The following is a 27,583-nucleotide window of genomic DNA, read 5'->3' as shown; positions in this document are numbered from 1 at the left end:
ACTGGAGGGTTTTAAGACTTTTCTCTGATGAGGAATGTGCAGAATGTGGTCTTTGGGTTACAGTAGTAATGAGCTAAGAGGCAAAGTTAGTGCATCACACTGCTATCAGCCTGATACAGTGGTTAATAAAAAGTTTTGCTTATCTTGGGCAAGCTTTAATAAAAAAAGATAGCAAAAACTTAAATGGAAATAAAGTGAGGATAACACAAAGTTACTGAGTGCTGTGTTTTTTGTTTTTAAGGTTTAGACTTTTCCCAACTAAAATTTGGTAACTGAATTTCTGAGCTACATAAAATACACTTTTCTGCTCTTATTGATGCCTTCTTTTCTTCTTTGACTCAGTTGATTGGACCCTAAATGTTGCACTCCTGTTTATAGACAGCCTTTCTTGTGGTTGCCTTGAAGTGTTTTGTGAGCTATTTACATAGATGATAAATACTGTTGCTGCATGTAAAGAATGAGCTTAATTTTTGTGTTGCTTTCTCCTAGCTGGTACGGCAGGTTTCTACACTATGAACCTCCTGCAATGTAGAATAAAAAGCTTATTTTTCAGTCTTAATTTAGAGGGTTTCAGAGATGCTTCTGATGTGTTCTTGCAGTTTGTTGAGCATGCTTGTCTTGGTCCAACAAAATACCAATGCTATTAAGCTTCACTGAGGTTCAATCTCCTAAAAATAAGCAGTTATTTCACTGGCTTGGAACCAAAGTGCTGTAGTAATATTGGCAGAGCCATCCTGACTGTAATTGGCTTTGGATTTGAGTATACAGTATGCTACTTTATATGGTTAGAGCATCCTATATGTGGCATGACTAATTGATTTTTCTTTCCTTTTTTTTTCCTCTTCCCCTTTTCCCTCTTCTTTTCCCTCTTCTTTTCCCTCTTCTTTTCCCTCTTCTTTTCCCTCTTCTTTTCCCTCTTCTTTTCCCTCTTCTTTTCCCTCTTCTTTTCCCTCTTCTTTATTATAAAAACCAGGCTCAGGTTGAAGCTAAGAAGGAACATGAAGGAGCAGTTCAGTTGCTAGAGGTAAGAAGATATCCTTTCTGTTACCTTTGCTTGTGGAGCTTCCATTCTGAATGTAATAACTTTACAGTATCATCACTTTTGAAAGTTTCAAGTAATATGTAGGCAAATGGCGGGGGGGGGTGTCTTTTCTAATGTAATTGTATCCTTTAAAGATTGTAATTCAGTTAGGAGTGCATTAAGCTGAGCTGTTGGAAATGATGTGTGTACTTCAGTTTCTCTTTGTATAGAATGGAAAATTTGGTACCATTTTTTGTAAAATACTATCAGATATATAAAAAGGAAGTGATTACTTGTGAGAATTATTATCATTTAGACCGGAAATATAGCTGCAAATACCAATCAATTGCCTAAGGTTCCTAATTAAATATTGTCTAGTAAACAGAAAGCAACATGCTAAAGAGCCAAAACTTTTAAATGAAAGAATTTGGATACTTCGAAAAACCTTCAAGGGGTGTGATAGAGAGAGAACACTTCATTCGTTTTATTGGAAAACTAGATCTTTTCAAAGTAGTCTGAACTCGGCATTTGAAAATCAAGAGCACCAGAAACATATTCAAATTTTTAATTAGAAACATAGAATGATTCTGTCTGGAAGGGACCTCTGGCTATCTGGTCCAACTCCCTGCTCAAAGAAAGGCCCTCTTCAAAATTATTGTAGGCTGCTCAAGGCTTTGCCCAGTCTACTTTTAAATGTCTCTGGTAATGGAGATATGACAACCTCCATGGGCAACCTCTTTCAGTCTTTGAGCACTTTCATTATGAAGAATATTATTCTTGTATCCTGTCAGAATTTTTCTCTGGATGCTACCCATATCCACTGCCTCTAATCCTATTGCTGTTTATCACCAGCAGTGGCCTTTCCTAGTGTTTCCTAAGTATGCTGTAATACGTTTTTAGAATTTGCCAGAGACTATTGGATTTAGTAAATAAACACTCTTAAATAAATGAAGTTTTGAGAGATGATTCAGATGATCTGATTTATTAACTCTTAAGGCACCTAATACCTGCACATACTGACATCATGCATAAAGACAACATCATCCATGAAGATACATCAAGAAATCTTAGTATTTTCATTAGCAATTGCTCTTAGCAGTTATGGTCTTGACACAGGGCATTATCTGTAAATTCATTAGTAGTTGTGTTTATGGATCTTGCATCACATTTCAAGCCTTTCTTCAAGTCATTAATCCTGAAAATTTAGTCTTCTGTGCTGAAGGATACAGAATTGCTTGGGTCTTGTATAGAAGTGACATGAAGAATAGGAGCAAATTCTTACTCCCATTCAAAACCCATGAGCTTTGGTGTCAATTTTAGTTGGAATAGGGCAAGGTTGGCAAAATATCTTTGTCCTAGGCTGGAGTGAAATTTTTAGAGATTTTGAACCGAGACTCTTATAATAATAGAACCTTTGTAATAAATACATACAGTTATGATTAAATTACATACGGAAACACAAAAAATCAAAGGAGAATGGAAATAAATCAATACATTTGAATATCTGCCTGGTGCTGACAAAACCTTTTGTTCCCTTTGCTGTCTGCTGTTGAGAAATGCAGGCTGACTCACAGTGTTGTGCAAGATAGGACAAATGACAACAACATGTAGCAGAAATTAGAACTCCTGTAAGAAAGTTCCTAAAGCAAACAATTCCTCCCCACTTTTTTCAAAACTAGGCTCAACAGATCTTTAAGTTCCGATCATATCGTTTGATGTACTTGGATAAGGTAAAGTGTCAGAAAATATAGATGCACAAGTAAATAGCACACTAACTGCATCAAGATTTCATTTTCCTCATTTTTGTTCATTTTTCATGCAAAATAGGTTTTCACTGATAAGTACCAAATTAGTTTTTCTGCCTGAGGAAAAGAAAAGGTATTAAATGGTTATTAAGTCTTAATGTAATGTATAGCATAAAGAACATGTGATACCATAGATTGATTATAGAAAGTGCATTGTCAATATTTCATTTAGAAATCTGTTTTTAGCAGAAGGTAATTTCTAGTCTTTTTACCTTCTCACAGTAGTTTTTCTGTGTACTTACTGGTCATGCATTGATGGAAGGTGGTTTTTCTGGTGCATTGATCATCGTTAAAAAAAAAAAATTAAAAATTGTTTATTTGTATCTATAAAAATTAATATTCCCACAGAAAGTGTTTACCTCATAGGCTTTCATTATCATTGTATATATTAAGTTTGTTTTGCCTTCAAGAATATAAGATTAAATTGTTATTTAATGCCTGGTGGAAAGTATACGATGCAGGAAAACATCAGAAGAAACAAAGCAGGGAAGTGATTATTTACCCCCCTCAAGCTAATCAAAATTCCTATTTAGCCGATTTTTCTGTGACCTCCGATTTGCATAACCCCATCAAGGTTTCCTAAGCTTTTGCTTTTTTTTGCCATAAGCCCATTAATTCTTAGGATTTTATTTAATCTGCCTTTTGCAATTTAAGATCAGCAGTGGTATTGATTTCTGACACGTTCTATAGCGTGGTTTGTGTTAATGCATGTTTTTACACGTGTTAACTGTTCTAATATATTTTGCTTTGAAATGTAAAAAAAGTGTTCAAAACTGTTTTTATTTCTTTGTTTATTTCACATCTCTTTGTTTACTGTGTCTTGTTTGGAATTTATTGCTTTGCACTTCATCCAGAACACCTTGGACAGCATGCAGGTATTTTAGGGCATAAATTCTCCTTTCCCTGTCCTGAATCCTGCACTTTTCCCTTTAAAATGAGTACGAGAGTCCTGCCTAACCTTGCATGGGATGTGTGCTAGAACCATTGTTATGCAAGCATGCCTGGCGTTTATTGGCTCAATACCAAATAACCAAAATTGGAATTTTTTTCTACAAGAGATTAATCTTCCAATATGGCATGATTTAATGAGAACTCAGATACTGGTTTTGAAAGTTAATTTCTTATGAGCATGCCCAGTAAGAATGGTTTGGTAGTTTATTCAAGATTGTAGCTTTCTGACTGTGTGGATTTTGTCTGAATTCAGATTGTTTCTTTGTTAATACAGAGATAATTTTATGTGATATTTTCACCTGAGCCACCTACTGAAAGCCATTGCTGCTATGTAAACAGTTGAACTATGAAATGATATCTCCATAGCAGAATATGTGAGCTAATTACTAGTCTGAATTCAAGCCTGTCCACCTGGAAAGTTGCTCATCATCTTATCTGTCTTGTGTGAACAGTATCTGTCTTGTAATGGATTAAGTCTGCTTCATTTTCCATTTAAGAAGTTCTTCAAGTTTTAGAAATAGCACTATGTATTGTATGAGAAACTTAGCAAGTCCTAAATGTCACACATTCAATATAGTATACAGTAGAGAATGTCTTTTCCCACAACCACTGCTATAGGCAGATCCAGTTTTAGGGACATCTGGTAGAATTGGCACTTTTGTGCCATCGTTATTAGGGTAGGCTATATGGGCAGAACCATGGTACAGAATAAAATTCAGTACTTCTGAGAGTGTAAGTACATGCCTTGCTCTGCAGTGACATACATGAATACATAGATTTTTCTACAGTGAGGTGAGCTGGCTGGCTAACAGTGAACCAAGCACCTGCCTGAAGTCAAGAAACAAAGATAGGTATGGGGATGCCTCCTGTTAGTACTATTGTGGATCTTATGGCAATTTTTTCTTTATATAGTACCAGTTTGTGCTCACTTCTAACTCACAACCTTGATTTTAAAAAAGTGGTAAAGGCATTTTGATTCCAGGCTTCGTACTGTCGTGAGAGAACAACCTGAAGATTCTGGATACTCAAAAGAAAAGTCAAAGGCGGCATATACTGAAGTGAAAATACGTTTTAAATTAATAAATAATAGTAATACATTAAAACTTTTTCAAAAATATTTTTAAGGCAGCCTTAGCATTGTGTTGGGGTCTGGGTTGTGATGTTTTTATTTTTTATTTTATGCTAGAGTTTCCATAACTGCATGTGGAAAGGTCAGTATATACTCAGAGAGTTGAATGGCTGATCCTTAAACTTTCCATTGAAAAGAGAGGATCTAAAAACCCAAACCACTTTACTCTTTTGTTTGTTTGATGTTCTTTTAAAATTGTACATAGATGCCTTATTCATGCAGCAAATTAACAAGTAGCAAAGGCTCACATTTCAGTTGCTCAAAACCACAGTGAAAAGATGAAAGACTAAAAACAAAAATCAAAGTATTTAATGTTTGTGTAGAACTCCTACAATGTCTCTGTATCTTATTGTTTTCTGTTTCATAATCAGTCAGATAGATACCCTGAGACTTCTTTAGCAGAACTAAATTAATTTGTGTTTTATGAAATCAAAGAAATTATATCCTCAAAATTCACCGTAGCTTTAGAAATGTTACCAAAAAAGAAACAAACAGTACCACCTTCTGTACTGGAAATTTGGATTTTTGTGTTCTTCTGGGGACTATAAATGTTTAGCTGTGCTAAGATCTTTGTATAGGTGGTATGTAATATATGTCGTTTTCTTGATATGTAATATGTGCAGTTTTCCTTATATGAACTGAGAACTTTTTTCTTTCAAGAAAAAGAAACTTTTAGTACAGTTGAAAGAATCTAATTGATATCCAGACTTCCTTTGTTAGTGCAGTTGTTTAACTAGGCATATGCTATAAAGGGGTTTTTAATGAAGGAAAGTGAAGTTTGTTCTTCATAAAGCATCAGATTAGGATATAATGCATTAGCTTTCCATAGAAGGAGCCTATTACTGCCTCTGTTGAGCTACTTCTGCTTGCAGCATTTGGGTCACAGCACGTAAGACACGAGTGCTCCCTAGGTCTCAGACGGCACTCTTTCTCTGGCACATTTCCAGAGTACAGACCAACTGTTTGCCCTGACGTAAAAATCAGACCTCACAAATGAAATTCTCAGGAGCTTTGCTGATTCTTCAGTTTTTGCAACAGGTGTTAGTATGTTTTTTCCTAACTCTCTGGGCACTCTAGATTTGTGTTTTTTCTCTTCAGGAATATCTGATGGTGCATGCAAACAGATACACAGGCTGTTTATAAATGCAGATTGAAATTTAAATGCATTATATTGAAAACATTATTATGTCTTTAATTTAGCTATTACAATACATGTACAGATTTGGATAAGAGGGTTTTTTCATGCTTTAGTGTTTCACTACTCTTATATATGTTTTGAGTAAAAGTTGTAGAAGAAATCCTCAATTGTCATGCCCTTTGTCATTCCTTTCAGCCAGGGTTCTGTTTTGTTGAAGCCTGATGCCTCAAAATTAAAACAAAAATGTTTGCCAACAATGACATTTTGGTACTTCTCACAAGCTTACAAATGATCTCCTCTTGGCTGGTATCTGAATTACTTCTGTGTGGTTTGGCATCTATAGTGAGGAGTATTATTTTTGAAAGGGAATTCAGCCAGAAGCTAGGCCCACATTCTGCATGAACCACTGTGGGGTTTTTGTTGTTGTTGTTTTTTAATACATAAATGTTAATCAGCAATTCAGGAGGCTTCAACTTAGTAGCAGAGGATGGGCAAACCTCAGAAAAATACCTGAGTTTTAGAAAAAGTTGGAAAAGCGCACAAAAGTGACATTCAGATGTGTGTAGAAGTCACAAAGCTATAGGATCTGTTTGCAGGTGTTCTTGGCAGTGATTTTTTTAGCACTGCCAAAAAATATGATGAGGAATTTTCCCCTTTGGAAATTGGGGATGAAGGAAGTACTTACCTCAATGTTATAGGGCTACTAAAAAGTTTCATACTAAATATGGGTAAGAAGGGGGGGGGGGGGGGGGGGGGAGAAAAGTGTGATTGTGGGCTTGTTTATTCCAAATAGTTTGCCTATCCTGGCTTCCTGGTACATCAGAAAAACCTGATGCTGTCACAGCTCAGTCTGATCTCAGTCAAATGTCTGTGTTATGTCTTGCATATGCAGGCCAAGGTCCGAGAGCTAGAGGAGAAATGCCGGACACAGAGCGAACAATTTAACCTCTTGTCCAGAGAACTGGAGAAGTTTCGACAGCAAGCAGGGAAGATTGATCTCCTGAGCAGTAACTCGGTGGCATCCTCAGATATCCCTGGTTCTTCTGGTAAATCTCTATCCCAGTTAATGAATGGAATAGCCACTTCTATAGGCAAAGGTAAGGACCAGCGTTTTATTTGTAGGTATCTGTTCTGCCCTGTAGGTTTTAAGACACAGCTCAATGATGTAAATAGAGTTTCATTGCACAAATGCAGGATAGAATTCACCCCTGTTCCTGTTTTGTGACTTGATTAAATTTCAGAGTATCTCTTAAGTCTTCACTGAGGTTGTTCCAGTTTTATTCAGGCACTGCTGTCAGCAGATTCTCTGTAATTGTTGTTGGGTGTAGTGATAAGAAACCTGTTCAGTGTTAAAATGATGTATGCCTTATGTAAATATCTACTGCTGTTGGAATAAGAAAGACTGTCTGCATACACAGGCTTTGTTGTAAAACCTTCACTGTTTCAGAGACAGGAGTAGGTCTGCTATCTTGTTGAAGTAGCAGTTCTTGGGTAAGGAAAGCACAGAGACCCCCCCACACTGCATTAGCCATTACATAAAAGAAACTTGTAAACAGAGCTGGGTAGAAAATGGGAAAACTGAATGAAATATTTTGACAAACATGAAAATGCTTTTGATTTAGTTGCATTTGTTCAACAGAAAATATGCACTTCTCCATAAAAACTTGGAAGTAAAACATTGAAAAAACCTGTCAATGGAAGCAAACACAAAACCACAAATTCTGTCACAAAGTGATTTTTGTAGGAAAGGAGTTTCATGGGATATATTTTAACAGAACTGAATAGGGATAATATCTACAGTTGCATACTAAACTGTGCAAAGTTGTGTTTAAATTTTTAACTATGTTTAAAATAGTATTTGAAAATGTAACTGCCAGGTGTTTTAGAAACAGAAAAGTCACAACAAAAATCTTGTTGATTTGGGTTTTAAAAGAAGTGGAGAATGTAAAGTTAAAAAAAAAATTATTTTACATCTGTATTGATGTTCTTTGTTACATTTATAGTGCCTAGTATCTTCAACACAGTATGTGTTTTTCCAAGATCTGTGTTGAACTTTCACCAGGTCATCTGTTGCCAGAGGCAACTGCTCCTCCTAAGTACACAACTTTGTTAACGATTTATTATTCATAAGAAAATTGCAAAGATCAAGGCAAGAGGTTACCTGAGGACACCGAAAGTAACTTGCGTGTTAATTGCATGTTAGATTGTGTATTATGACTATGGTGTTATTAAGGCTGAGGAGTGTGCTCACCAGCTGAGTATGACCCATGCTAGAATGACTTTAAGTACTTGTTCTGCAAAGGAACACTTGGCAGGTAATTTCCATTAGTTACAAATTCGCCAGAAGTTGTTTTAAAATGAGTACAAAGAAGAACTGGAAAAATGAAATCGTCTTGATTTTTTTTTTTTTTTAAATTTCATCTTCCTAAGCTTCTAGAAAAATTCTGAGGCATAGGGCCTAGAAATCACAAATAATTTCCCTATCGTTACAGATGAGCAGTTATTTTCAGTGAAGGGTGCTAAACTCAATGTGAAACCAAGTCAAAAGGAACCAAGGTGACATCCTTCTTTCATTTCACTTCAGTAACTTTGTACTTTGTATGCCTTGGGTTTTTGAACACAAAATTCGAGCTGTTTGCAGCCTTGCCCACTGTGGTGCGTATTAGTTTATGGGCTTTTCTGGATCTTCAGGTCTTACCTAAGTGGATATTAAAGTGCACTAAATGGAGAATTCAGAAGGCATTACCTGATAGCCATAAGAATGTAGTAGAAACTTCCTTAATACCAACAGGATTAGCTCCTCATGTCTCTAAGGAAAGGATTTTCAAAGCAACAATTCATTTTAAAGGAAAGGTAATTAGGTATTGAAATGTCCTTTAGGCAGCTAGTGAGGGTCCAGTCTGCATCTTTGGAATTGATCTAAATAGACCCCAACCCTCAAATAAAAATCAACTAAACTTTTTTAGGTCCTCAGTCAAATTCTCCAAAATAACTTATATTTATTCTTGAAATACTAACAGAAACAGCTTTTAAAAAAAACCCTTCAAAACATAACAAACAGAAATCTTCCAAGAAACCCTTGACTAAAACCACAGAAAACACAGCTAGGTCAGTACTGAAGTAATTTAAAAGCCTTGCTCTGTAAACCTTTTCTCATAAACTATTGATTTTTGTGCCACTTAGAATTCAGGGCCTGCAGCACTAGTGTGTAAATATCAGAAATCCTTGGACGATATTCATTCTCAGTATGAACGCACTGATAATAAATAATGTTTGAGCAAGTGGGCAGGATTTCTAATTATTGAAATCAAACATTTCACAATAATGATGGTAATGCTACAGCGAGTTCTTCAGAAGTGTAATTATTTTTATTATGTGTGAGGAAGAAAGAACACAAGAGGCAACACAAGGACAGCTTTCAAAGCAAAGCAAATGACGGAAATGGGATCAGTTTATGACCAGCTGCTTTGCCTTAATTGGTGATGTTTGAATGTATCAGGAAATGAAATACACCTAGCCAGAATAGATTAGAACATAAAAAGTTCACTCTAAACATACAATAATGTCACAATCAGATATAGAAACCTTAAGATTTATTATTCATCAGATAAAAGGCTCATTTAAATGGCCTTTCTAGATAATTTAGGTAGTCTATAATGAATCAGCAGTTCCAATAAATAAAATGAAGAGTCTAATTGTAATACATGTATGGCCAGCTTTAATACTGCTGAGATATTTAAATTAAGACTGGTGTTCTTCCTTGCCTCTTTCCTTGAAAGGGTGTTCTTCAGACTTCCTTAAGAGATATTTGCCAGTCATGGGAAAATAAAGGCCATTTTGAGCTTGTATCGATTTTATGAGACTTTACAGACAAAAACCCTGTGGCTTTATAAGGTTCTTCTCTAGTGTTTAGATTTTAAAAGAGACATTTCCAGAAGCTGCTGCATGTTCTTATGAACTGACTTCTTGTATTTTTCATTTTTAACTCTTAGTTTTTTTTCCAGAATTCAAATATAAAAGGGAAGGTGCATTTTTTTTCTTAGTTTCCAGTGAGTTAACAAGTTTTAAAACGGTCTTTGTAGGTCTGATTCCTCCACAGTCTGTTGTTCAAGCCCAGGGACATCAGTGAAATTGCCTTGGATGAACAAGAGAACCTAGTTTGAAATTGTTTCTTATTTTGGGGGTAAAGTTAGGCCAGTTTTTAAACACAGCCATTTTTGTCTGTAGTCATGTATTCACAATCTGCAAAGCTAGACATCCTCTATAGAAATGATCAGGAGATTACAGAGATTCAGGAGGTTTCCGGAGGAGTGTGCTTCATGCACAGTGAATCTCAATTTCACTTTTTGCAAAGGCATTGCTTGATGATGCTTGTGTTTGTTTTTTTTTTAAATCCAACTGTGGCTCTACATACATAGAATCAGCATGAATTTACGTATATTATTTAAGCATCTCGTGACCTTTTAAAAAAGTCTTCTGTCCAGAATACACAGGAACTAACTGCTAACGTTGATGATATGGCTCGCCCAAAAATCTGTTCTTTCCAATTTATTGCAGATATAAGAATACCTTGAAAATGCAGTAATTTTTAAGCTGCTTTAAGAAATAGATCACATTTTGGTCCCAGATAAAAACAGTGCCACAGTATGGGAAAGAGCCTTAGATGATCAGCTTCTGTTATTTCACACACTTTTTCATAAACAGACAGGAGTTGATGGCACCCAGGACAGATTTTATTAAGCAGGGAGATGTTACATTGCACAAGTAGCCAAAGAAATAGAGAAACAGAGGACACTGAAGGTGCCAGTAAGTCCAGTTAGGAAGACAGATCCATTTTCCATAGCCAGATTTGGGGCAGAAGGTATATTTCCACGTACATTGATGGATAGGGGTATAGTCTGATGGGACGTGAGGTATCTGAGTAGGCTGTATCTAGTTATTAGCACCATCTGGAGCCATAGGTGTGTCCAGTCACATGATGCAATTACAACTATCACACAGTTTTCTCTCCTATGTATTAAGGACTCAAGGTAAATTTTATGTACCCTGTTTTACAAGTGGAAAAAATAAGACAGTTGGATATCTTCCAGTGTCTTAATATTCTTGGAGTTCTTGATAATGTGTGTTCCTATCCCGGTTATCATCCTATATGTATGCAAAGCAAGGGCTATATTGTCCAAGAATCTTTCTCCACATTTTGTATGTAGTGCAACTAGTTCAATAACAAAGCCTGAAAAATCCAGGAGGTATGAGACCGAACAGCAGTTTCCTTTGAATGAATAATCACAATTGGACCAGTTATTTATAGGCTTGGCGCTGACAGGCTGATATGGCAAGCACATTAACAGCAAACAGAAGGAGCTAAATTGGCTAAAGATATCTGAACAGGGATGACTTTTCTGTTATATATGTGAGAAAGGTTCCAAGAATAAAAAATGTGCCCTTTTCCAGCCTGGGGATTGCTGTAAGCGGGGCTGGTTGTAATTAATCTTTTGTATGATGACTTGTCTATTTCCCTGCTGTCAATGTGCTTAAGCTGTCCTGCTGTAAATTACAGTGATGCAGAGAAAATTAATCATATTGGACTAAGGAGCACACCAGAAAAACCCTTTGGAGCTTATTCTCCTCTGCAATATGAATAAAGAGGTTCCACTGATAATTCCTGGCGGCGTGCGTCTGGGAAGCTTGCAGTTCAGTAGCAAAACATTGCTGTCCAGACTTCTGGCAGAACTGGAGAGGAAATGCTGAACCTACACATATCCAGGGTCTGTAAAATTAGAGCATAGGCTCATTATCTTAATGACAGAGAAAAAGGAGAAGGCACTCTGCATATGTGATTGTGTCAGCAATGCCCTAGACTCTGTGCTTTGCTATAACTTCTGCTGATGCTGCAAGTATAATTAGGCTAAGTTTACAATTTCCTGCTTGTTTTCATGTGGTTTGGGGACTAAACTAACAGTAAAAGGAAAGAAATGTAGAAGTATTTTATATTATGCTTTATTAGTCTGTCTTGCAACCTTGATGAAGTTGTTCTTTTTACTTGTCTCCCCTCACCATTAGGCCTGGTTTTCACTTGAGTCAATAGGAAGTAAGAGTGTTCAGCCTCTTGTAAGGCTGCCTCCTTAGGTCCTTTAAATGTGCAGTATAGACTGTCTTTTCCTTTTTATTTTTAAGTGCTTTAAAAAAGCACAATAAAAATATTCGAAAAGCATTTCTGGAGTTGTTTCCTTTTTCATAGCCTGTGTCTTCCATTTTTTAGAAACTGGAGAGATGGCACTATGATCAAATTATGTGTTTTAGTACTGGTGTTAACAAGGAGCTCTTAAGGAATATGAAGCAGGTGCTCTTGGAACTTACTGCCCTGCAAAAAGCCAAACCACTTCCCTTCACTTCAAAATTAATATCCTGCCAACTAAATTATTAGCATTTCAGTTGCTTTCTTAGAAGATAAATGCACAACTTGATTCTACTTTCCAGTATATGACAGAGTCCCCAAAAGAACTGTTGTTCCAGCAGCAGAAGAACTGTTGTTCCAGCAGCAGCTTTTTGGTGCTCAGCATGTTAAGCAGCATGTCAGATAACTTCTCCAAAGATATCAAGGTGCTCAGAACAAAGGTGGACTTTTTTTTTCATTAGGGGAAACTGTAACATTGATTTTTTTACATTAAAATACCTTTACTTTCTACATTATGTTCCATTACATATTGTTGACTTATGTAATTTACCAAAAGCCTGGGAACTAGTAGGTTTCGCTACTTTTACATTCTGCAGTCTACCTGCCTTAGTGTTTTTCTAGAATGATGTCTAACAGGAGGAAAAAATAACTCACTGCTGCTTATTAGTTGTCAGTGTTTCTGCTTGAGAACAATTACTTATTCTTATATGTGTTTTGTTCACTACCAGGTCACGAAAGTCCTTCTGGAAGTCGTTGTGTGATTTCAGAGTTTATACGACCCCTTCAAATATCTGGAGACAAACCAGAACAACTGTCTGTCAAACCTACATTCCTGTCCAAGTCAAGATCTGGTACCCCAAGATGCAGATTTGATTCAGACGTGAGTCTTTTTACATTTGTTACTGAAAATTTATGTTGTGGGGCCCAGGCTTCTCTTCTCCAGGGGACCGATGCAGGTTGATCCACCTGCTTTTAAAAAGTCAAGACATGAGTGTTCTCGTTTTCTGAGACAACTGGAGAATGTGACCAGTGGGAATATAACTGATTTTTTCAAAGAAGTCACAGCTGATATCCTAGATACACAGCATAAAAAATGTGTGCGTGAGAACTTCAAGCTTCTATGAAAACCTCAGCCTTCAATGATGCATTCAGAGTGTTGTACTACTGCTGTGCATAAGAGGTGTCAGTTAGCATTTCTGTCTGTTTTGCTGTATGTCTATGTCACGCAGGTTTATTATTATTTTATTATATCTACCAAAAAGTGTGACTTTGATACAACCTGGGCAAATGGAAGAGAAATTCCATGCAGTGCCCTGTCCAGACAGGTATGCTCTGACGGAGAAGTAGCTCTTTCTGCAGGACTTGTTCTTTGCCTGGTTTTCCTGACGTTTGAGTCCTCTCACTACAACTAGGCTGACAGCACCCGCTAACAGCAGTGTCCAGCAGACTCTCCTAAACTGATATTGAGCCTGTAACCAACCTGGAAGTGAAAGTTGCGGAATGTTGTCACTAAATTCTATCACCATTCAGCTTGTATTTAATTGTACTTTGGAAAGTTTCTGTTCTTCCTTTCTTAGAAAGGTTGTCTGGTTTTCAGTAGAATCCTAGTAGAAAGCCAATGGGAAGCTCAGAAGAGCTTTACAAAGGCGCCGTAGCAAGATGGTTGTTGATATTTAGGACAAATGTTAAATATAAGGAGGTATAGGACACATTTTGAACACCTTATAGAAAGGTATTATTTTCTATTAAAGACTGAAAACCTCTTTCATATGGGCAAACAGCCATGAGGAAATGATCTTCAGATTTTACCCCTCACATTACAGTCCTGAATTCTATTCTTAATCTTTACAGAAGTAAATAAATTGAAACTGTGTGCATATTTTCTATCTATTTTATATTCATTGCTACTGAACCTGTGAAAGTTGATAGAATCAAAATGTTTTTAAATGGATCACAAGTCCGAGTGTGGTGTAGGATATTCAACAAAATATTAGGTTCTTGTATAGTAGGAATTCCATGGGCATATCTAAGGATTATCCACAGATAAATATATGTGTATATTTATGTGTAGCAGCATTACTGAAAAGTGGAAACATTCACTGCTTTTTGAAGAGGCCACAGAAAAAGCAGCCCGAAGTAGCAAAACCAGAAAAAGCAGCTTAGCAACGAGATTTAGGGAAGCAGAACTAACAGCAAGGAACAGAAGAAATACACATCAAATTTAATTCCCTTTTTCTATTATTTTTGATTTATCTCTCACTGAGAATGTCAAGCCCTCTTTTGCAGAATTGTTCATTGTGTGCCTTCTAGAGTGTAATTATGTGATACAAATTTACAATATACAAACTTACAGAAATTAAGCTCCATTCTTTTTTAGAGGTATCCAGACCCAGGGGGAGAGTGTATGAATAAAATCTAAAAATGGAGCATAATGCTGTGAAGTCTGAAGTAAAAAAAAAAATTATATGCTGCAAAAATAGATCTGCAACTTCCCTGATTGTTACTAGTAACAAATTCTTCTAGAAAAAACATTATTGGGTTAGTTATGAGCTTTGTGACATGCCCATAAAAAGGTATTAGGATAATAACCCTTGAAAATTTGCCTGCATCCCCAAATGCTACACAGGGGAGAATACCTGTTAGCTGACTATTACTGTCCTTCTCACTGGAAATGGAGTGTTGGCAGAATATTGTGTGTTGTGCTAACTCACCTCTGAAGAGTTAATTCAGAGGGAAAGTGACTTGACTCAATATTTTCCTGGTGCACTTTTGTTCCATACTGGGAACCAAGCAGGGACCAGTTTAGGCCTGAAAGTTGCAGTTCAATATTCACTCTGTCCAGATTGTAAAATTTCGTCCAATTTTTGGTCAACTTATCTGATCCCACCGTTAAACCTAGTATTTCTACCTTAATTGAAGTTCTCTCAAGGTCAGGCAAAAAGTTGTTCATTTTTCCTGAAAGGGTTCACAGCATACTGTAACGTAAGTGGAGGAAAGAGGTGCATCTCTCACTTTAAAAACTCTACTAGGCTTGAACTATAACAGAAAGAATAACTATTTTACCAGTGAGATACCTAGCGCAGAGCTAAAATAGGTGGAGTCTGTGTTGATTCAGCACCACAATTTAATCTCCAGGTTTTGTAGACCAGATTTGTAATGGAATAAATGTGTGGCTTTGCAGAATTGAATTAAATATGTTGGTAAATTCAGAAGAAATATATTACTTCTTTCAGTTAGTGGAAAGGCTGGAATTCAACAGATGCTGCTGCTGTGGATTGGATTGGCAGGGGGGTACATTTTATGTGATACTCATTGTTTCCAAGTGTTTGGAAGTTGACACTTGCACCAGCTCTAAACTCAGCATTTGTCTCAAGTACTTAGTCACTGGTATCAGGTTTCTACTATTATTTTCTGATTAAAATATCAGGGTATCACCCTAGGTTGTCCGTGTGATCATATAGCTATACTATGCCCAGAAAAACTAGGCATATCACTTACAACAGGTCATCTTGGAGTAACTCAGTTTACCATACTTTAATGAAGACTTTACTAAAAGCTTAGTCAGGAGGGTGAGGTGGTCAGTGAGACTGGTATGGTTAAGTCATGCCTATTTCTTTAGTCAGCAGCATGAAAAGGGGTGGTGTGGTCAATACCACATCTCCTTCAGCCATCTCCACTGACCAAGCACCAATTTACTGGTGCTTTGTCAATTTTGCAAGCTTTTGAGGAAAACCAACATCCAGTCTTAGACAGGTGATGTGACTCTAGCAAAATGTCAAGGAATTAGCTCAATTTCTTTGCCCTGTTAGAATCCGAATTGCAGTTCCTTTTTAGCCTAAGCCCTTCTAAGTAAAATTAACCAGTTCTGTTCCATGTTAGAGTTTAATTTGGTTTTTTTTAATGTTGTGTGTTTGCTGTCTGATTTGTCTTTTTTTTTTTTTTTTTTCCCCTCTACAGATGGATAATGATCAGAATTCCAATACCTCAAAGCAGAGATATTCTGGGAAAGTCCATCTTTGCATTGCCCGTTATAGGTAAAAAACCCAGCTCATTACATATATAATGTATATTTGTAATATTCAACATTTGGTTTTGCTTCACTTTTATTCATGCACGGAATTATTACCTGGAGCTAATGTTATGGATAGCAGACCCCTTTCCTGTTTGCACTGGCTGCAAAATAGTGGCATTTCCATGCGCTTTAATTGTCAGAGAAAGTTTAACATGGTATGGCTCTTTTACCCACCACTATTTCTAGCCTTCAATGTCTAAACGAGATGAGAATGTGTACCTCCTACTTTATAGGAGATGTCTCAATTTGTTCTTACAAATTGCTTTTTCATCAATGCAAGAAAGCTTTAAAAGTTCCTCACTTCTTTGCTTTGCACATTGAAATTTCATATATAAAGTATTGTTGCAATAAAAATTTCTGTGACTAACAATTTCTTTCAGGATGGATATGGAGTTAAATACTTTATAAAAAGCTTTTGTCTATGTAGCTTGTTTAGCTGTAACTCACTGCTTTTGTCTTTCTTTAACTTGATCCTGCTGAAGTTAATAAACTTGAGTAAAAGATTGCCGTATAAAGTAAATGGAATATGGGGACTGGAAAAGACCTCCACAGCTGAGCTGGCTTTAATTCACTTTAAAAAAATAAAGAAGATTTTGGCCAGTGTGTTCAAAGAGACCTAAGTGAGAAACGTGTAAGCAAATTCTACAGAAAAAGATGTGGGTTTAAGTGTATAGTGCTTAAGCGAATAGGTTGCGTTTCATGGCAGACTGTTGGTGATACAGTTACGGTTCAGATCAACAAACTGACCTAGACTCTACTCAGAATATATGTTTCAGAAGGGAAGCAAAAAGACTGAACTGAGGAATTACCTTCCTGTGTAGCCTTGGAACTGTACACCTTTTTCTGATTAGTATTCAGTTGTGTGGGGGTTGTAAGTTGAAGACACATGTTTCCCATCTGTACTCCATTGCAGTTACAACCCTTTTGATGGACCAAATGAAAATCCAGAAGCAGAGCTCCCCCTTACGGCAGGAAAGTACCTTTATGTGTATGGAGATATGGATGAGGATGGCTTTTATGAAGGTATTTTTTTTTAAATCTGTGAATTCATGCTAATTCATGCAGATTCAAATCAGTTCATCTGTCAAACACGCTCCCAATGCTTTCCTTCATCTACTACCAAATCAGTTGCTAAAATAACCCCTATCATCATTGTGTTAATTAACAGAGTTTCTGCACCAGCAAAGCTGCTCCTTGCAGGCAAAGCTAATTATAAGATATTTGATATTGTCAGCTTTTCCTACTGGCAAGATTTAGGTTGACAAGAAAGCCTACTGGCAGTTCTGGTTATTGCCTCACTGAGCCTTTACATTCTAAACTGTGAATGTTGTTTATGTACAGTTTTCATTTGTATCTTCTTCCTTATCTTGTCTACTTGCAAGGCATTGACATGCAAGAGGTATGCTCTTCAAGGATTTTAACGGCATTGTTCTTTCTCACCAGGGGAACTTCTAGATGGACAAAGAGGACTAGTCCCTTCAAATTTTGTGGATTTTGTTCAAGACAATGAGACCCGATTATCAAGCACATTAAGCAGTGAACAAGATCAGAATTTTATAAACCATTCAGGTCCTATTTTGGAAGGAGATCTCTTGGAGATAAGTCCACCAAGTCACATAGACTCTAGCGTAATCAGCAATGGCGCAGGGACTCTGGATGTGAACATTGATGAAATTGGAGAAGACATTGTGCCTTATCCTAGAAAAATCACCCTTATTAAACAACTAGCCAAAAGTGTCATTGTGGGCTGGGAGCCACCGGTAGTGCCACCCGGATGGGGAACCATTAGCAGCTACAATGTTCTGGTTGACAAAGAAGTACGGATGAACATAGCCTTGGGAAGCAGAACGAAAGCTCTTATAGAAAAGCTTAACATTTCTACTTGTACATACCGAATATCAGTTCAGAGCATTACAAGCAAGGGTAACTCAGACGAACTGCAGTGCACTTTGTTAGTTGGGAAGGATGTCATAGTAGCCCCCTCTAATCTTAAAGTGGACAATATAACCCAAATTTCTGCTGAGCTGTCCTGGCTCCCTACAAATAGTAATTATAGTCACGTGATCTTTCTTAATGAAGAAGAATTTGACATTGTCAAGGCTGCTAGCTACAAGTACCATTTTTTTAATTTGAAGCCCAATATGGCCTACAAGGTGAAGGTCATGGCAAAGCCCCATCAGATGCCCTGGCAGCTTCCCCTGGAACAACGAGAAAAAAAGGAAGCCTTTGTGGAATTTTCTACATTGCCAGCAGGTTTGATATTTTTCTCCTTATCCCAAAACTCTCCAGTTAAGTTTCTCTGAAAATACTAGATAAATTAATCTAACCTTTAGCTTTATGCTGTAATCCCTGTCACTTTCATGAGCAGACTGGGGATTATTAGATTGCTTTATGGTATCTAAAATTAATTCCTGTCCTGCGTTATTCTCTACTTTGTTCCTGGGTAAGGACTGAAGCGTTTTGGGGACATAAACTAGGGAAAGCCATGCTTATCATCATCACAGATCACACGCTAAGTGTTTTATCAGATTAATCTCCATTTGTATTTAATTTGTCCAGCTATAGTATTTCTGGTAGTAATTTATTTTCATTGGTGTGAACAACACTGGGGAAAAAAACCAGTTATTACTTCTGACATGTTATTTGTATGTTATTTGTGTGTCTTAAAGCACTTTTTACATGGATGATCCAGCCCTTTTCTGTAATGAAAACCAACACAGACATCATAGAGGACCACACAGTCATTTAGGGGATGTAAATGCATTTTGATTGTGAAGTTGTAATCATATTGTACAATTTGAATTTGTAAAGGTAAATTGGTTGTGTTTTGGAAAGTCTGAGTTTTTTTCCCACCTTGCTTTTACATTAGGAATGTTGGTAAGTGTTACCAGTCATTTCCCAGTATTTAAGAACAGTGAAGTAATGTTGGAAACTAGAGCAGAAATAATGTACTGCATTTAAAGGATAATCTCATAATTTGGGGAGTGTATGGCAGTTCGTGAAAAATTTGAATGTCTCTCCTTATAGATCCATCTAACCAAGGTCATCTAATCAAGGACAAGTAGAAGACTCCTTACATATTCAGACTTTCAGAATGCCTCTGAAGCAGGGACGGTCAAGTACAAGTGACTCCTAGCAAGTGAAATTTCAATAGCATGTACTGTGCTATGGCTTAATTGACTCCCTGCTGGGATTTGATTCTAGGAAAGGGACAGGAATTAGCTCTGGTCTCTTCCTTGCCTTGCCTGCCTTCTATGTAAAGAGGTGTGCAGGACAGTAATGTTGGTTGAGTAGAGAGGGAGTTAAGCTTATATGTCTACTGCTTTTGATGCTGTTGATTTATATTTTCAGTAAAAATGTCCTTAGCTCAGGCATTTACTCTTCTCTTAAATCATTTCAGTGAGATAAGTGGTAGTGCTATTATAGAATCTGCTAGAAGTGGGGGCATTTTAAACTTTGTATATGTTCTGTGGGAGTCAGGAGATATACTGCCTACATGGTGGCTTGAACTTATTAGATATGTTGACTTCTTCGTTATTTGGGAAAGGCCTTTCAAGTGAGGTTTTTTTCAAGCCAAACACTTAACATGCTGTATCTTCCTCTAGTTGCTGAAGTATGCTAAGGCAATAAATGAGCTGTTCTCTGCTGAGGAGCTAAAATGAAGTGAAGCACCTGCTTTTAGATCCAGAGATCCCAAAATCTTCCCGACCACTTCATTTCACAGAGCATTTTTACAAAAGCATGTCAACTTTTCACTGTTATATGGCAAAATAAAATAGCAACTGTTGAAGTGATTAGAGGCTGATGCTTGTATTTTAAAAGTCATTGAAATAAAGGGAAAAGGATGCTTATGAAATCAGAGTCAGAAATGGGAGTTACCATCATAGTGTGTCATGGTTTTGTCTTGCAAGTATTACTGGCTTCGAGTAATCGCATCTGTCTTCTTCCAAACTACAGTTAAAAGAAGTTAAAAGAAAAAAAAATAGAGAAAGTGTCTTTAATGTAACTAATACTGTTCTTTCTCTCAGAGACTGGATTATTTTTCCACCTTAAATACCTTCAGCTGATCTACATTGTAAGGGACATGTTTTAAAGATTACTTTAGAGTATGCTGAGAGAACAATAGAGATACTCTGTGTGAAGGGAATCTTTTGTTATTGGGCTTCTCTAGAAGATGCATGGGGATGAATGATGTCACCTAAACCTTTAGTTGAGGTGAACATCAGGTTTAGCAGACAGCACAGCATGAACTGCAACATAACTGGCCACAGGTAGCTGCTAACATTTGTACTGACATTTTTCTAAGGGCTTCAGAAATGTTTACAAGTGAATGCATGTGCTCGCTTTATTTGAAGCTGAGAAGCTCTGCTCTTTACTAGTGGGTTCAGTGAAATCCTTATAGAAAAGGATACCATCAGCCACTTATACCAAAAGGAGAGGGGGGACCAGTGAATATTTTAAAATTTTCACACTGTATCAAATCTCAGGGGTTTTTTAGGAATACATTAAGCAAAAATGAACTTGAGATAACTGCTCACTTTTCAAAGCTAGAGAGAGCAGTTGCGTGAAAAGTACAGGACAATTAGAGGTCACCTTTTCATTTTTCTCTTTGCATATATATCATGTTTTGCATGATTTATACTTGAAAACACATTGCTTCCTATCGGCCCAAAGCTGAGTGACAGCTCTTTAGTTGCTGAGCAATTGAATTCTGCTTCTTGATTCATCAAAGCATTACAAATGCTTAAGTTAAAATAGAAGTAGTTCCCTTTTGGGTGCTCAGATCTAAAAATAGACATAAGTATTGACAGGATCAGGACCAATGGGACTCTTACGAGTTTTGAGCTAATTTAGGTAATAAGTTAATGAAGACCAAACTGTAGCAGAATTCGGAAACAAACATATATGTTGGTGACCAAGACCATCAAAAGTCATCAGGAGTAATTTCCCATTTAATGATGGGGAAAAATAGAAACCATGCTATGCCTTGGGCTTTACAGTTTATTAAACCTCTCTCTGCTACAGCCTGTGAAGGTCGAGATAGACTCCCTGGGGATTGTTTGGTTTGGGGAGAATGGAAGGAAGGTGACTTCTCCTGCAGGAGCAGATTAATGTCATTGTCATTGGCAAGATACTGGACTAGATCAGATGCATTCTTTCTTGTAAGCTGAGGAGCTTTGCTGGATTGGGAGCGCTGATTGTCAATGAAATAAGATGGTCAGGGAAGCTGAAATTCAATCCTAAATCAAAATCTACATCTTGGCCAAGAATAGTATTAGGACAGTTTGCATACTTTGGCCTTGCAAGTTAAAAATACATTATAGATACAAGGGATGATATAGGCAAAAATTTCATGTTGCGCCTGTAGCATCCTGTACATGACCACAATTTTATTTCCGTGCACACCAGAGGATGAAATTCAATGACAGCAAACTACTGAAATGCACTGATGGTTTGCCAGCATATCTGGAGGCTGAGGCTTGTGTGATATTTACACTTGTGTCATGATCTGTTTGGTAGCAATGAATACACACAGTTAAAATATTTGTAGCTTTTTTGGTAGATGAACAGAAATTGGTTGTGCTTAGCTCACTGGCAAAAAAGCAAACCCACAGCAACCAAGGTTTGTATTCTCCCAGCTATTACGCAGAGATGGCTACAGCTGATCCCTGCTTCTGAAATGTTTTAGCATGAAACACTTCTCAGGGTTTGGCTGTTAAATTAACACCACAGGGTGCCTGAAGAATTCATGAGCTAATAATCTCTATGATATTTTTACTTTAACTTTCTGTCCAAAGTAGAGCTATTTATTTTACATTTTAATAATGTCTTTTAATTAAGCATGTATTTGTTGTGCTATTACACTAACATACTGTAAATGCCTTAAAAGGTTAGTAGGCGTATTTTTTAATTCAGTGCAGAGAAAGACTTTGAGTCCAGTTGTCTTCAAACCAGCATGCTGCTGGTTGAAAAGGTTAAAGTTTCGGCTTGTAGTCCACATCGCACCTTAGTGCCAATGTGATTCTGGCCTATAAATTGTGACTTGGAGCCACTGATGGTCCAGAGAGACGGAATTTGAAAGTGATGTCTGAGTATGTAGCATGCATTCAGTGCAGAGATACGTACCAGAAAGTCACTTGCTGTCACCTGCAGCAGTTTTCCACTAACAGTGCCACTCCGGGGCCTTTTTCTCCCTGCATTTTTCTGTTAACATCTTCTTCGTTCAGAGTAAGTAGCAGTTATGCAGCCTGGAGGGATAAAAATAGGTCCAGAACAAATTGCAAGTACGGACCATCTTGCAAAGAAATATAGCTTCGTTAATGGCTCTAAGCTGAGGGTCAGTTCCTGGCTCCGTGACCTGCTGAGCCTATGCTTCTGTTTTTACATAATAACTGCAATAAGGATATTTTGTCTTCTTAATAAAAAAGTGCTTTGAGATCTGTAGTTCCTGACTTGCAGGTATATCAGTTGATTTACATACTTCCCATCTGCAGCTCGACAGTGACCAGTCTTGTCTGTCTTAGGTCCTCCAGCTCCACCTCAAGATGTTATTGTACGGGCTGGGTCCACGCCAGCAACCATACAGGTGTCCTGGAAACCACCAACTCTGACAGCAACAGGGACCTCCCACGGCGCCAATGTCACGGGCTATGGGGTTTACGCAAAAGGTCAACGGGTGAGTTCTCCTTCCAGCGTAACAGTGACCATCTACATTAGGTGAATTTCAACTGACAGGTAAAGGCAACAATAAATGTGTGACAGCACTTGAATGTGTGCAGGGTTTTCTCAGCTTTCAGTAGAACCTACTTTTTTGTTTGTGAATGACTTGCTTCTTAGCTTCCTTTCCAGAAGCACTTAAGCTTTTGGACAAATGGTTTGAAAGGATTAAAGACAACCAGTGCTAATGGGTGTGGAGCCCTAATGTGGGCTCTTGCAGCCCACTTTGCGTTGGCAATAATTCACTCCATGTTAAGACTTTGAAGGTTGTACTTTAGTGGGGTTAAGAGGGGGGAAACAAGTCTTCATGCTACTAAGTTGCTTGTTTGTGTACTCAGGTGGCGGAGGTGATCTTTCCATCAGCAGAGAACACATTGGTGGAGCTAATGAGACTAAGGAGCTTGGAAGCAAAGGAAGTTACAGTTCGAACACTCTCTGCACAAGGGGAATCAGTGGATTCTTCTGTTGCTGCCATTCCATCTGACCTACTGGTGCCTCCAACCCCTCACCCCAGAACTGCTCCCAAATCTAAGCCATTAGCAAGTGCCGGAGCCCCAGAAACCAAAGAAGAACATTTAGGTCCACATTTAAAAATGGATGAGTCATGGGAGCAGACTCGTTCGGCATCCCCTGTTCATGGACACATGCTTGAGCCACCTGCTCCTAACTTTCACAGCCCGCTTCAGGGCAGGAGGTCTCCATCACCCAACCGAATACTCCCTCAACCTCAAGGCACACCCGTCCCAAACACTGTCGCAAAAGCCATGGCAAGAGAAGCTGCACAACGAGTTGCAGAGAGCAATAGGGTAAAGGCAAACTTTTTCTTAAGGCTTTTTGGGGCTGGCTTTATTCATTGTGGCACTTTCCATCAAAGAATTTTTTCATCATATGCCTTAAGGAGAAGCTAATAATTCCTAAACCATGAAGATCCGTAGTTTGAGAAGCAGCAATGTGCTAAAATTCTGTGCCATCTTCCACAAATATGCTTGTAACCATAAAGAGCATTGATCAGCCTTTGATCAGCGTAGAAACCCCATAACATCACTAGAAAGGTTGTCTCCAAAAATGCAGGGCCTTACTTCTGGGAAAAAAAAAAAGTAATCATCAAAGTTGTGCTTGGATCCTGCAGGAGTTAAAAGGGAGGCTTGTGCCTATGTGAGAAAAGTCAACCAAGTACTGAAGTACTTTGAAAGAGACCAAAACAATAAAGGGCAGTTTAAAAATGGGTCTGGAAATAGGCAGATAAACAAAAGTCCTGAACAGACTTCCTGTGAGAGCTAATCTTTTTGACGGTTTACAAAATGAGGACAGAGTCTCATTTCTATAAGGGAATCTAATCAGCAGTCAGATAAGAGACATGTTTGTATTCTAAAACCATCTGCTTTTTCAAAATAGCAAATAGCAGTTTAGATGCACGTAAACCACTATTTTGTATGCTGTCATGGATCTACAGGCAATTTTACATATTCGCCTTTCAAGAGTGCCCCTTTCTCAGCGCTACATTTCCACAGATATTTACAACTGCTTCAACGTAAGCTGCCACGTGAAAGCTTTTCATTACAGCTCCTTTTGTAGCTGCGAGAAGCAGCACTGCCAGAAGGAGACTCCCTGGTTTTGAGATCATTATGACCCATGGCTGCTGTAGTGACTCAGATGCTTGCTAGTTAATTTAAATGCCATACTTGAGGCTCTTGGGTCAGCATAGCTGATACATATGCATCCTGACAATGTGCTCTGATTTTCCTACCCAAGCATATAATATTTAAATACTCCCAGTGCCCTGGGCAGTTACTTTCTTATCACAAGCTGCTCACAACTGTCTTACTTGTTTCAAGCTCTGGTGTCACTTTTTTCATACATTGTCTTGGTCCTTCATCTGGCAGTCATCAGTTGTTATGTCCAGTCTTCAGTCTCCCATCGTATCTCCAAAATAACTCCATTAATTTTGACAGTTCACACATGTCTTAACAGCCCCAACTTATTGACTGTCCCTGTTTTGGGACAGAATTGAGCCAGTGGGTGATGATACAGCTTTGGGGGAGCTGAATAATTCTGGATCAATAAGGTCTGCTAAATACATATATATTCATGTGTATATTTCTTCCTCTTGTTTATAAGTAAAGCAAACTGCAATAAATTTAATAGAAGGAGAAAAGGCAATTAGTATCTTGGGCACTCTGAGGTGAAAGTTGATTTAACAACTATATAGGGAAAGAGAATTGAAATACTTTTTTTGTTTTTGAAAATTGCTGACATAACATATGCTCTGAACCACGTTTAATTACATTAATTTTAGTGATGATTGAAATGTTTAATTCAGGGATCTGAACAGAAGTTTACAGATGAATCCACCTTAAATTAAATCAAATTCTGCCAATGATATTTGTTATGTTTAGTCCCTAGTAGCAGAAATTCTTCCTTTGTGGTAGGCTGCTGCAGAAGAAGCTATGTGTCTTCTCCCTCCCCTTCATCCAGCCTGTTAGATGGCTGATTGTTATTGTCATGAGAGTAAGCAGCAGGAATCAGTAGCTGATGGGAAGAGTCACCTCAGAGCAGAGGAAGAGCACGAAGTCTCATTCTGTAGCTTTTTTTTGTACTGAGGCTAGTAGTAGTGGCTAGGTTGTCCACTAACCCTCTGCCAAGGGAAATTAGTGTCTTTGTTAGCAGCCTCTAACTGTAGAATACTGAGAATTTTGACATAAGTGGTACAGGGAAGAAAGCTAGCAGCTGAGTTGATGGTCACATAAAAGCATATAATTGTTTATGAGTGAGAGTAGAGTAATATGACGACGAAAAAATTCTTGAAAACTCCGAAAAGGTTACAGTCAGGGGAAACTACCATTGCTTTAAACCATGAGTATATTTAAATGTGCTGTTCTTGAGTCTTTATGTCTTATATTTGCCATTTCTTCCATTGGTTGCAGGAACAGGTGTGCTTCACAATTTTCCATTTTTTGTTGCTTTGCTAGATGGAGAGGAGGAGCGTTTTTAGCGAAAGGGGTAACGCAGCCCAGTATGCTAACTCAGATGATGAGGAAGACGGCTATGATTCTCCTAATGTCAAAAGAAGGGGGGCTTCAGTTGATGATTTCCTGAAAGGATCAGAACTTGGAAAGCAAGTAAGTAGCCTGGTCAAACAAGTATTTTATGAAGCTCAGCAGGCTGTCTAGGTCAAAGTCTGATTATTGTAGCCGTATTGGTAACTATACAGACAAGCAGCTAAATTGTGTGGAGGTAGATGAATGTCCTGTTACTGGAGCATAACACTGTCTAATGGGAACTGAATGCTTGGCACCATGCATCTATAGATCCTTATCCCATGCAGCAGTCTGAAGCACTGGAAACTGAAAAAACTGAAGCCGAAAAAATTGAAATAGAAAATGTGACTGGAATGTCATGTTTGGGCTCTGGGCTTTTTCTGTGTGATGTGTTACTACTGCATATGAAAACATGCTGTGAAAAAAGGGAAAGGGGGAAGGATTTTTGTGTTCCATAAAAGCCATAACCTGTAATACTAATTAGCAGAAAACCAACACTGTATATACTTGGCATACTGTAATGAATAGAAAGATGTTGCCAGAAGAATTTTGCACATCTGTGCAGCTTTTAGTCTGATCCCACTGAAAACAAATATAAAGTAATTTATTACATTACTTTCAAGACAGATGTAAATTCTAGCTTATGTCTTAGCATGGTCAAATAATCTTGTTAGCCAAACATCTGACCTCCCACGTTGAACTGTCTAAGCAACGGCATTCCTTCTCGTACCAGTTCTGAGACTGTCTGGAATTTTGGTTCCGTTTATTATAGAAGTTCAAGCATTTATAAATGTATAAACATTGCTCCAAATTTCCAGTGTTCTAAATATGTGGCTTCAAGATTTTATTTGGTTCCATCTTCACATACAGTGGTTCACATACAATATTTTTAGAATACGTGCAATCATGCTGTGCTTACAAAATGTGCTTGTGGGTGAGATGCATCTGTACCTCTGTATATAATTAAAATTATTCTGGACACAAAGAGGACAATATTTTCTAACAGAACCAGTGATCTTATTAAGACAGCCCAATATCAAAAGTTTAGAGTAAAAAAGTTTGTAAGGGACCAAGATCAACTTCATTCTTCTGATAACCACACTTCATACTTAACCTTGGTAAATAAACTTGGGGGTATCTACCATGTGAGTACAAAGTTGCTGCTCCATGTGGACTTACTACCACAGATCATTAAAGGGTGGTTTGGAGTGTGTCTGCTTTACCAAGCTCTACAAAATAGAAGGTTTGGATGTGAACATTGGAAGGCTGGGAACCTTCAAAGTGTATATTCCTTGAAGCCTAAAAAGATTAAGCTCTGTTAATCTACTTCAAACGTCCTCAAAGCTGGATTTGAAATCTCTCTGGCTACAAGTATTCTCAGATCTGATTAGGTTCAAAATTTAGTTTTCATGTAAGGCTGAAACAATTCCTCATTGCTTTAAAACAGTACATCAGAAAATGCACTTTGAAAAATAGCAGTTAGATTATGTCTGGCAAAACAGCTGCAGTGTGTTAAGTGTAAATTGATTATTAAATG

At 37.6% G+C, this 27,583-nt stretch overlaps 1 protein-coding gene across 17 annotated transcripts in view; it reads left to right on the top strand.

The window, feature by feature from the left end:
* RIMBP2 (RIMS binding protein 2) overlaps window positions 1-27,583 on the top strand; it is a 174,872-nt gene that overhangs the window by 118,628 nt on the left and 28,661 nt on the right. For 10 of the 17 annotated variants that reach the window (XM_041126388.1, XM_030025548.1, XM_030025540.1 and 7 more), the window contains 10 exons: window positions 974-1,024; window positions 3,681-3,701; window positions 6,937-7,141; window positions 12,948-13,099; window positions 16,177-16,253; window positions 17,205-17,314; window positions 17,735-18,544; window positions 22,816-22,967; window positions 23,347-23,814; window positions 25,978-26,127. In XM_041126388.1, coding sequence (XP_040982322.1) covers window positions 974-1,024; window positions 3,681-3,701; window positions 6,937-7,141; window positions 12,948-13,099; window positions 16,177-16,253; window positions 17,205-17,314; window positions 17,735-18,544; window positions 22,816-22,967; window positions 23,347-23,814; window positions 25,978-26,127 — 2,196 coding nt within the window. The remainder of the gene's footprint in view (window positions 1-973; window positions 1,025-3,680; window positions 3,702-6,936; window positions 7,142-12,947; window positions 13,100-16,176; window positions 16,254-17,204; window positions 17,315-17,734; window positions 18,545-22,815; window positions 22,968-23,346; window positions 23,815-25,977; window positions 26,128-27,583) is intronic. The other 7 variants (XM_030025549.1, XM_041126390.1, XM_041126389.1 and 4 more) reach the window with 1 other exon arrangement.

This window comes from Aquila chrysaetos, chromosome 9 (assembly GCF_900496995.4).
Source record: "Aquila chrysaetos chrysaetos chromosome 9, bAquChr1.4, whole genome shotgun sequence".
Classification (NCBI taxonomy): domain Eukaryota; kingdom Metazoa; phylum Chordata; class Aves; order Accipitriformes; family Accipitridae; genus Aquila; species Aquila chrysaetos.
The sequence above is the reverse complement of the archived record's forward strand: the minus strand, read 5'-3'. Positions and strand labels throughout refer to the sequence as shown.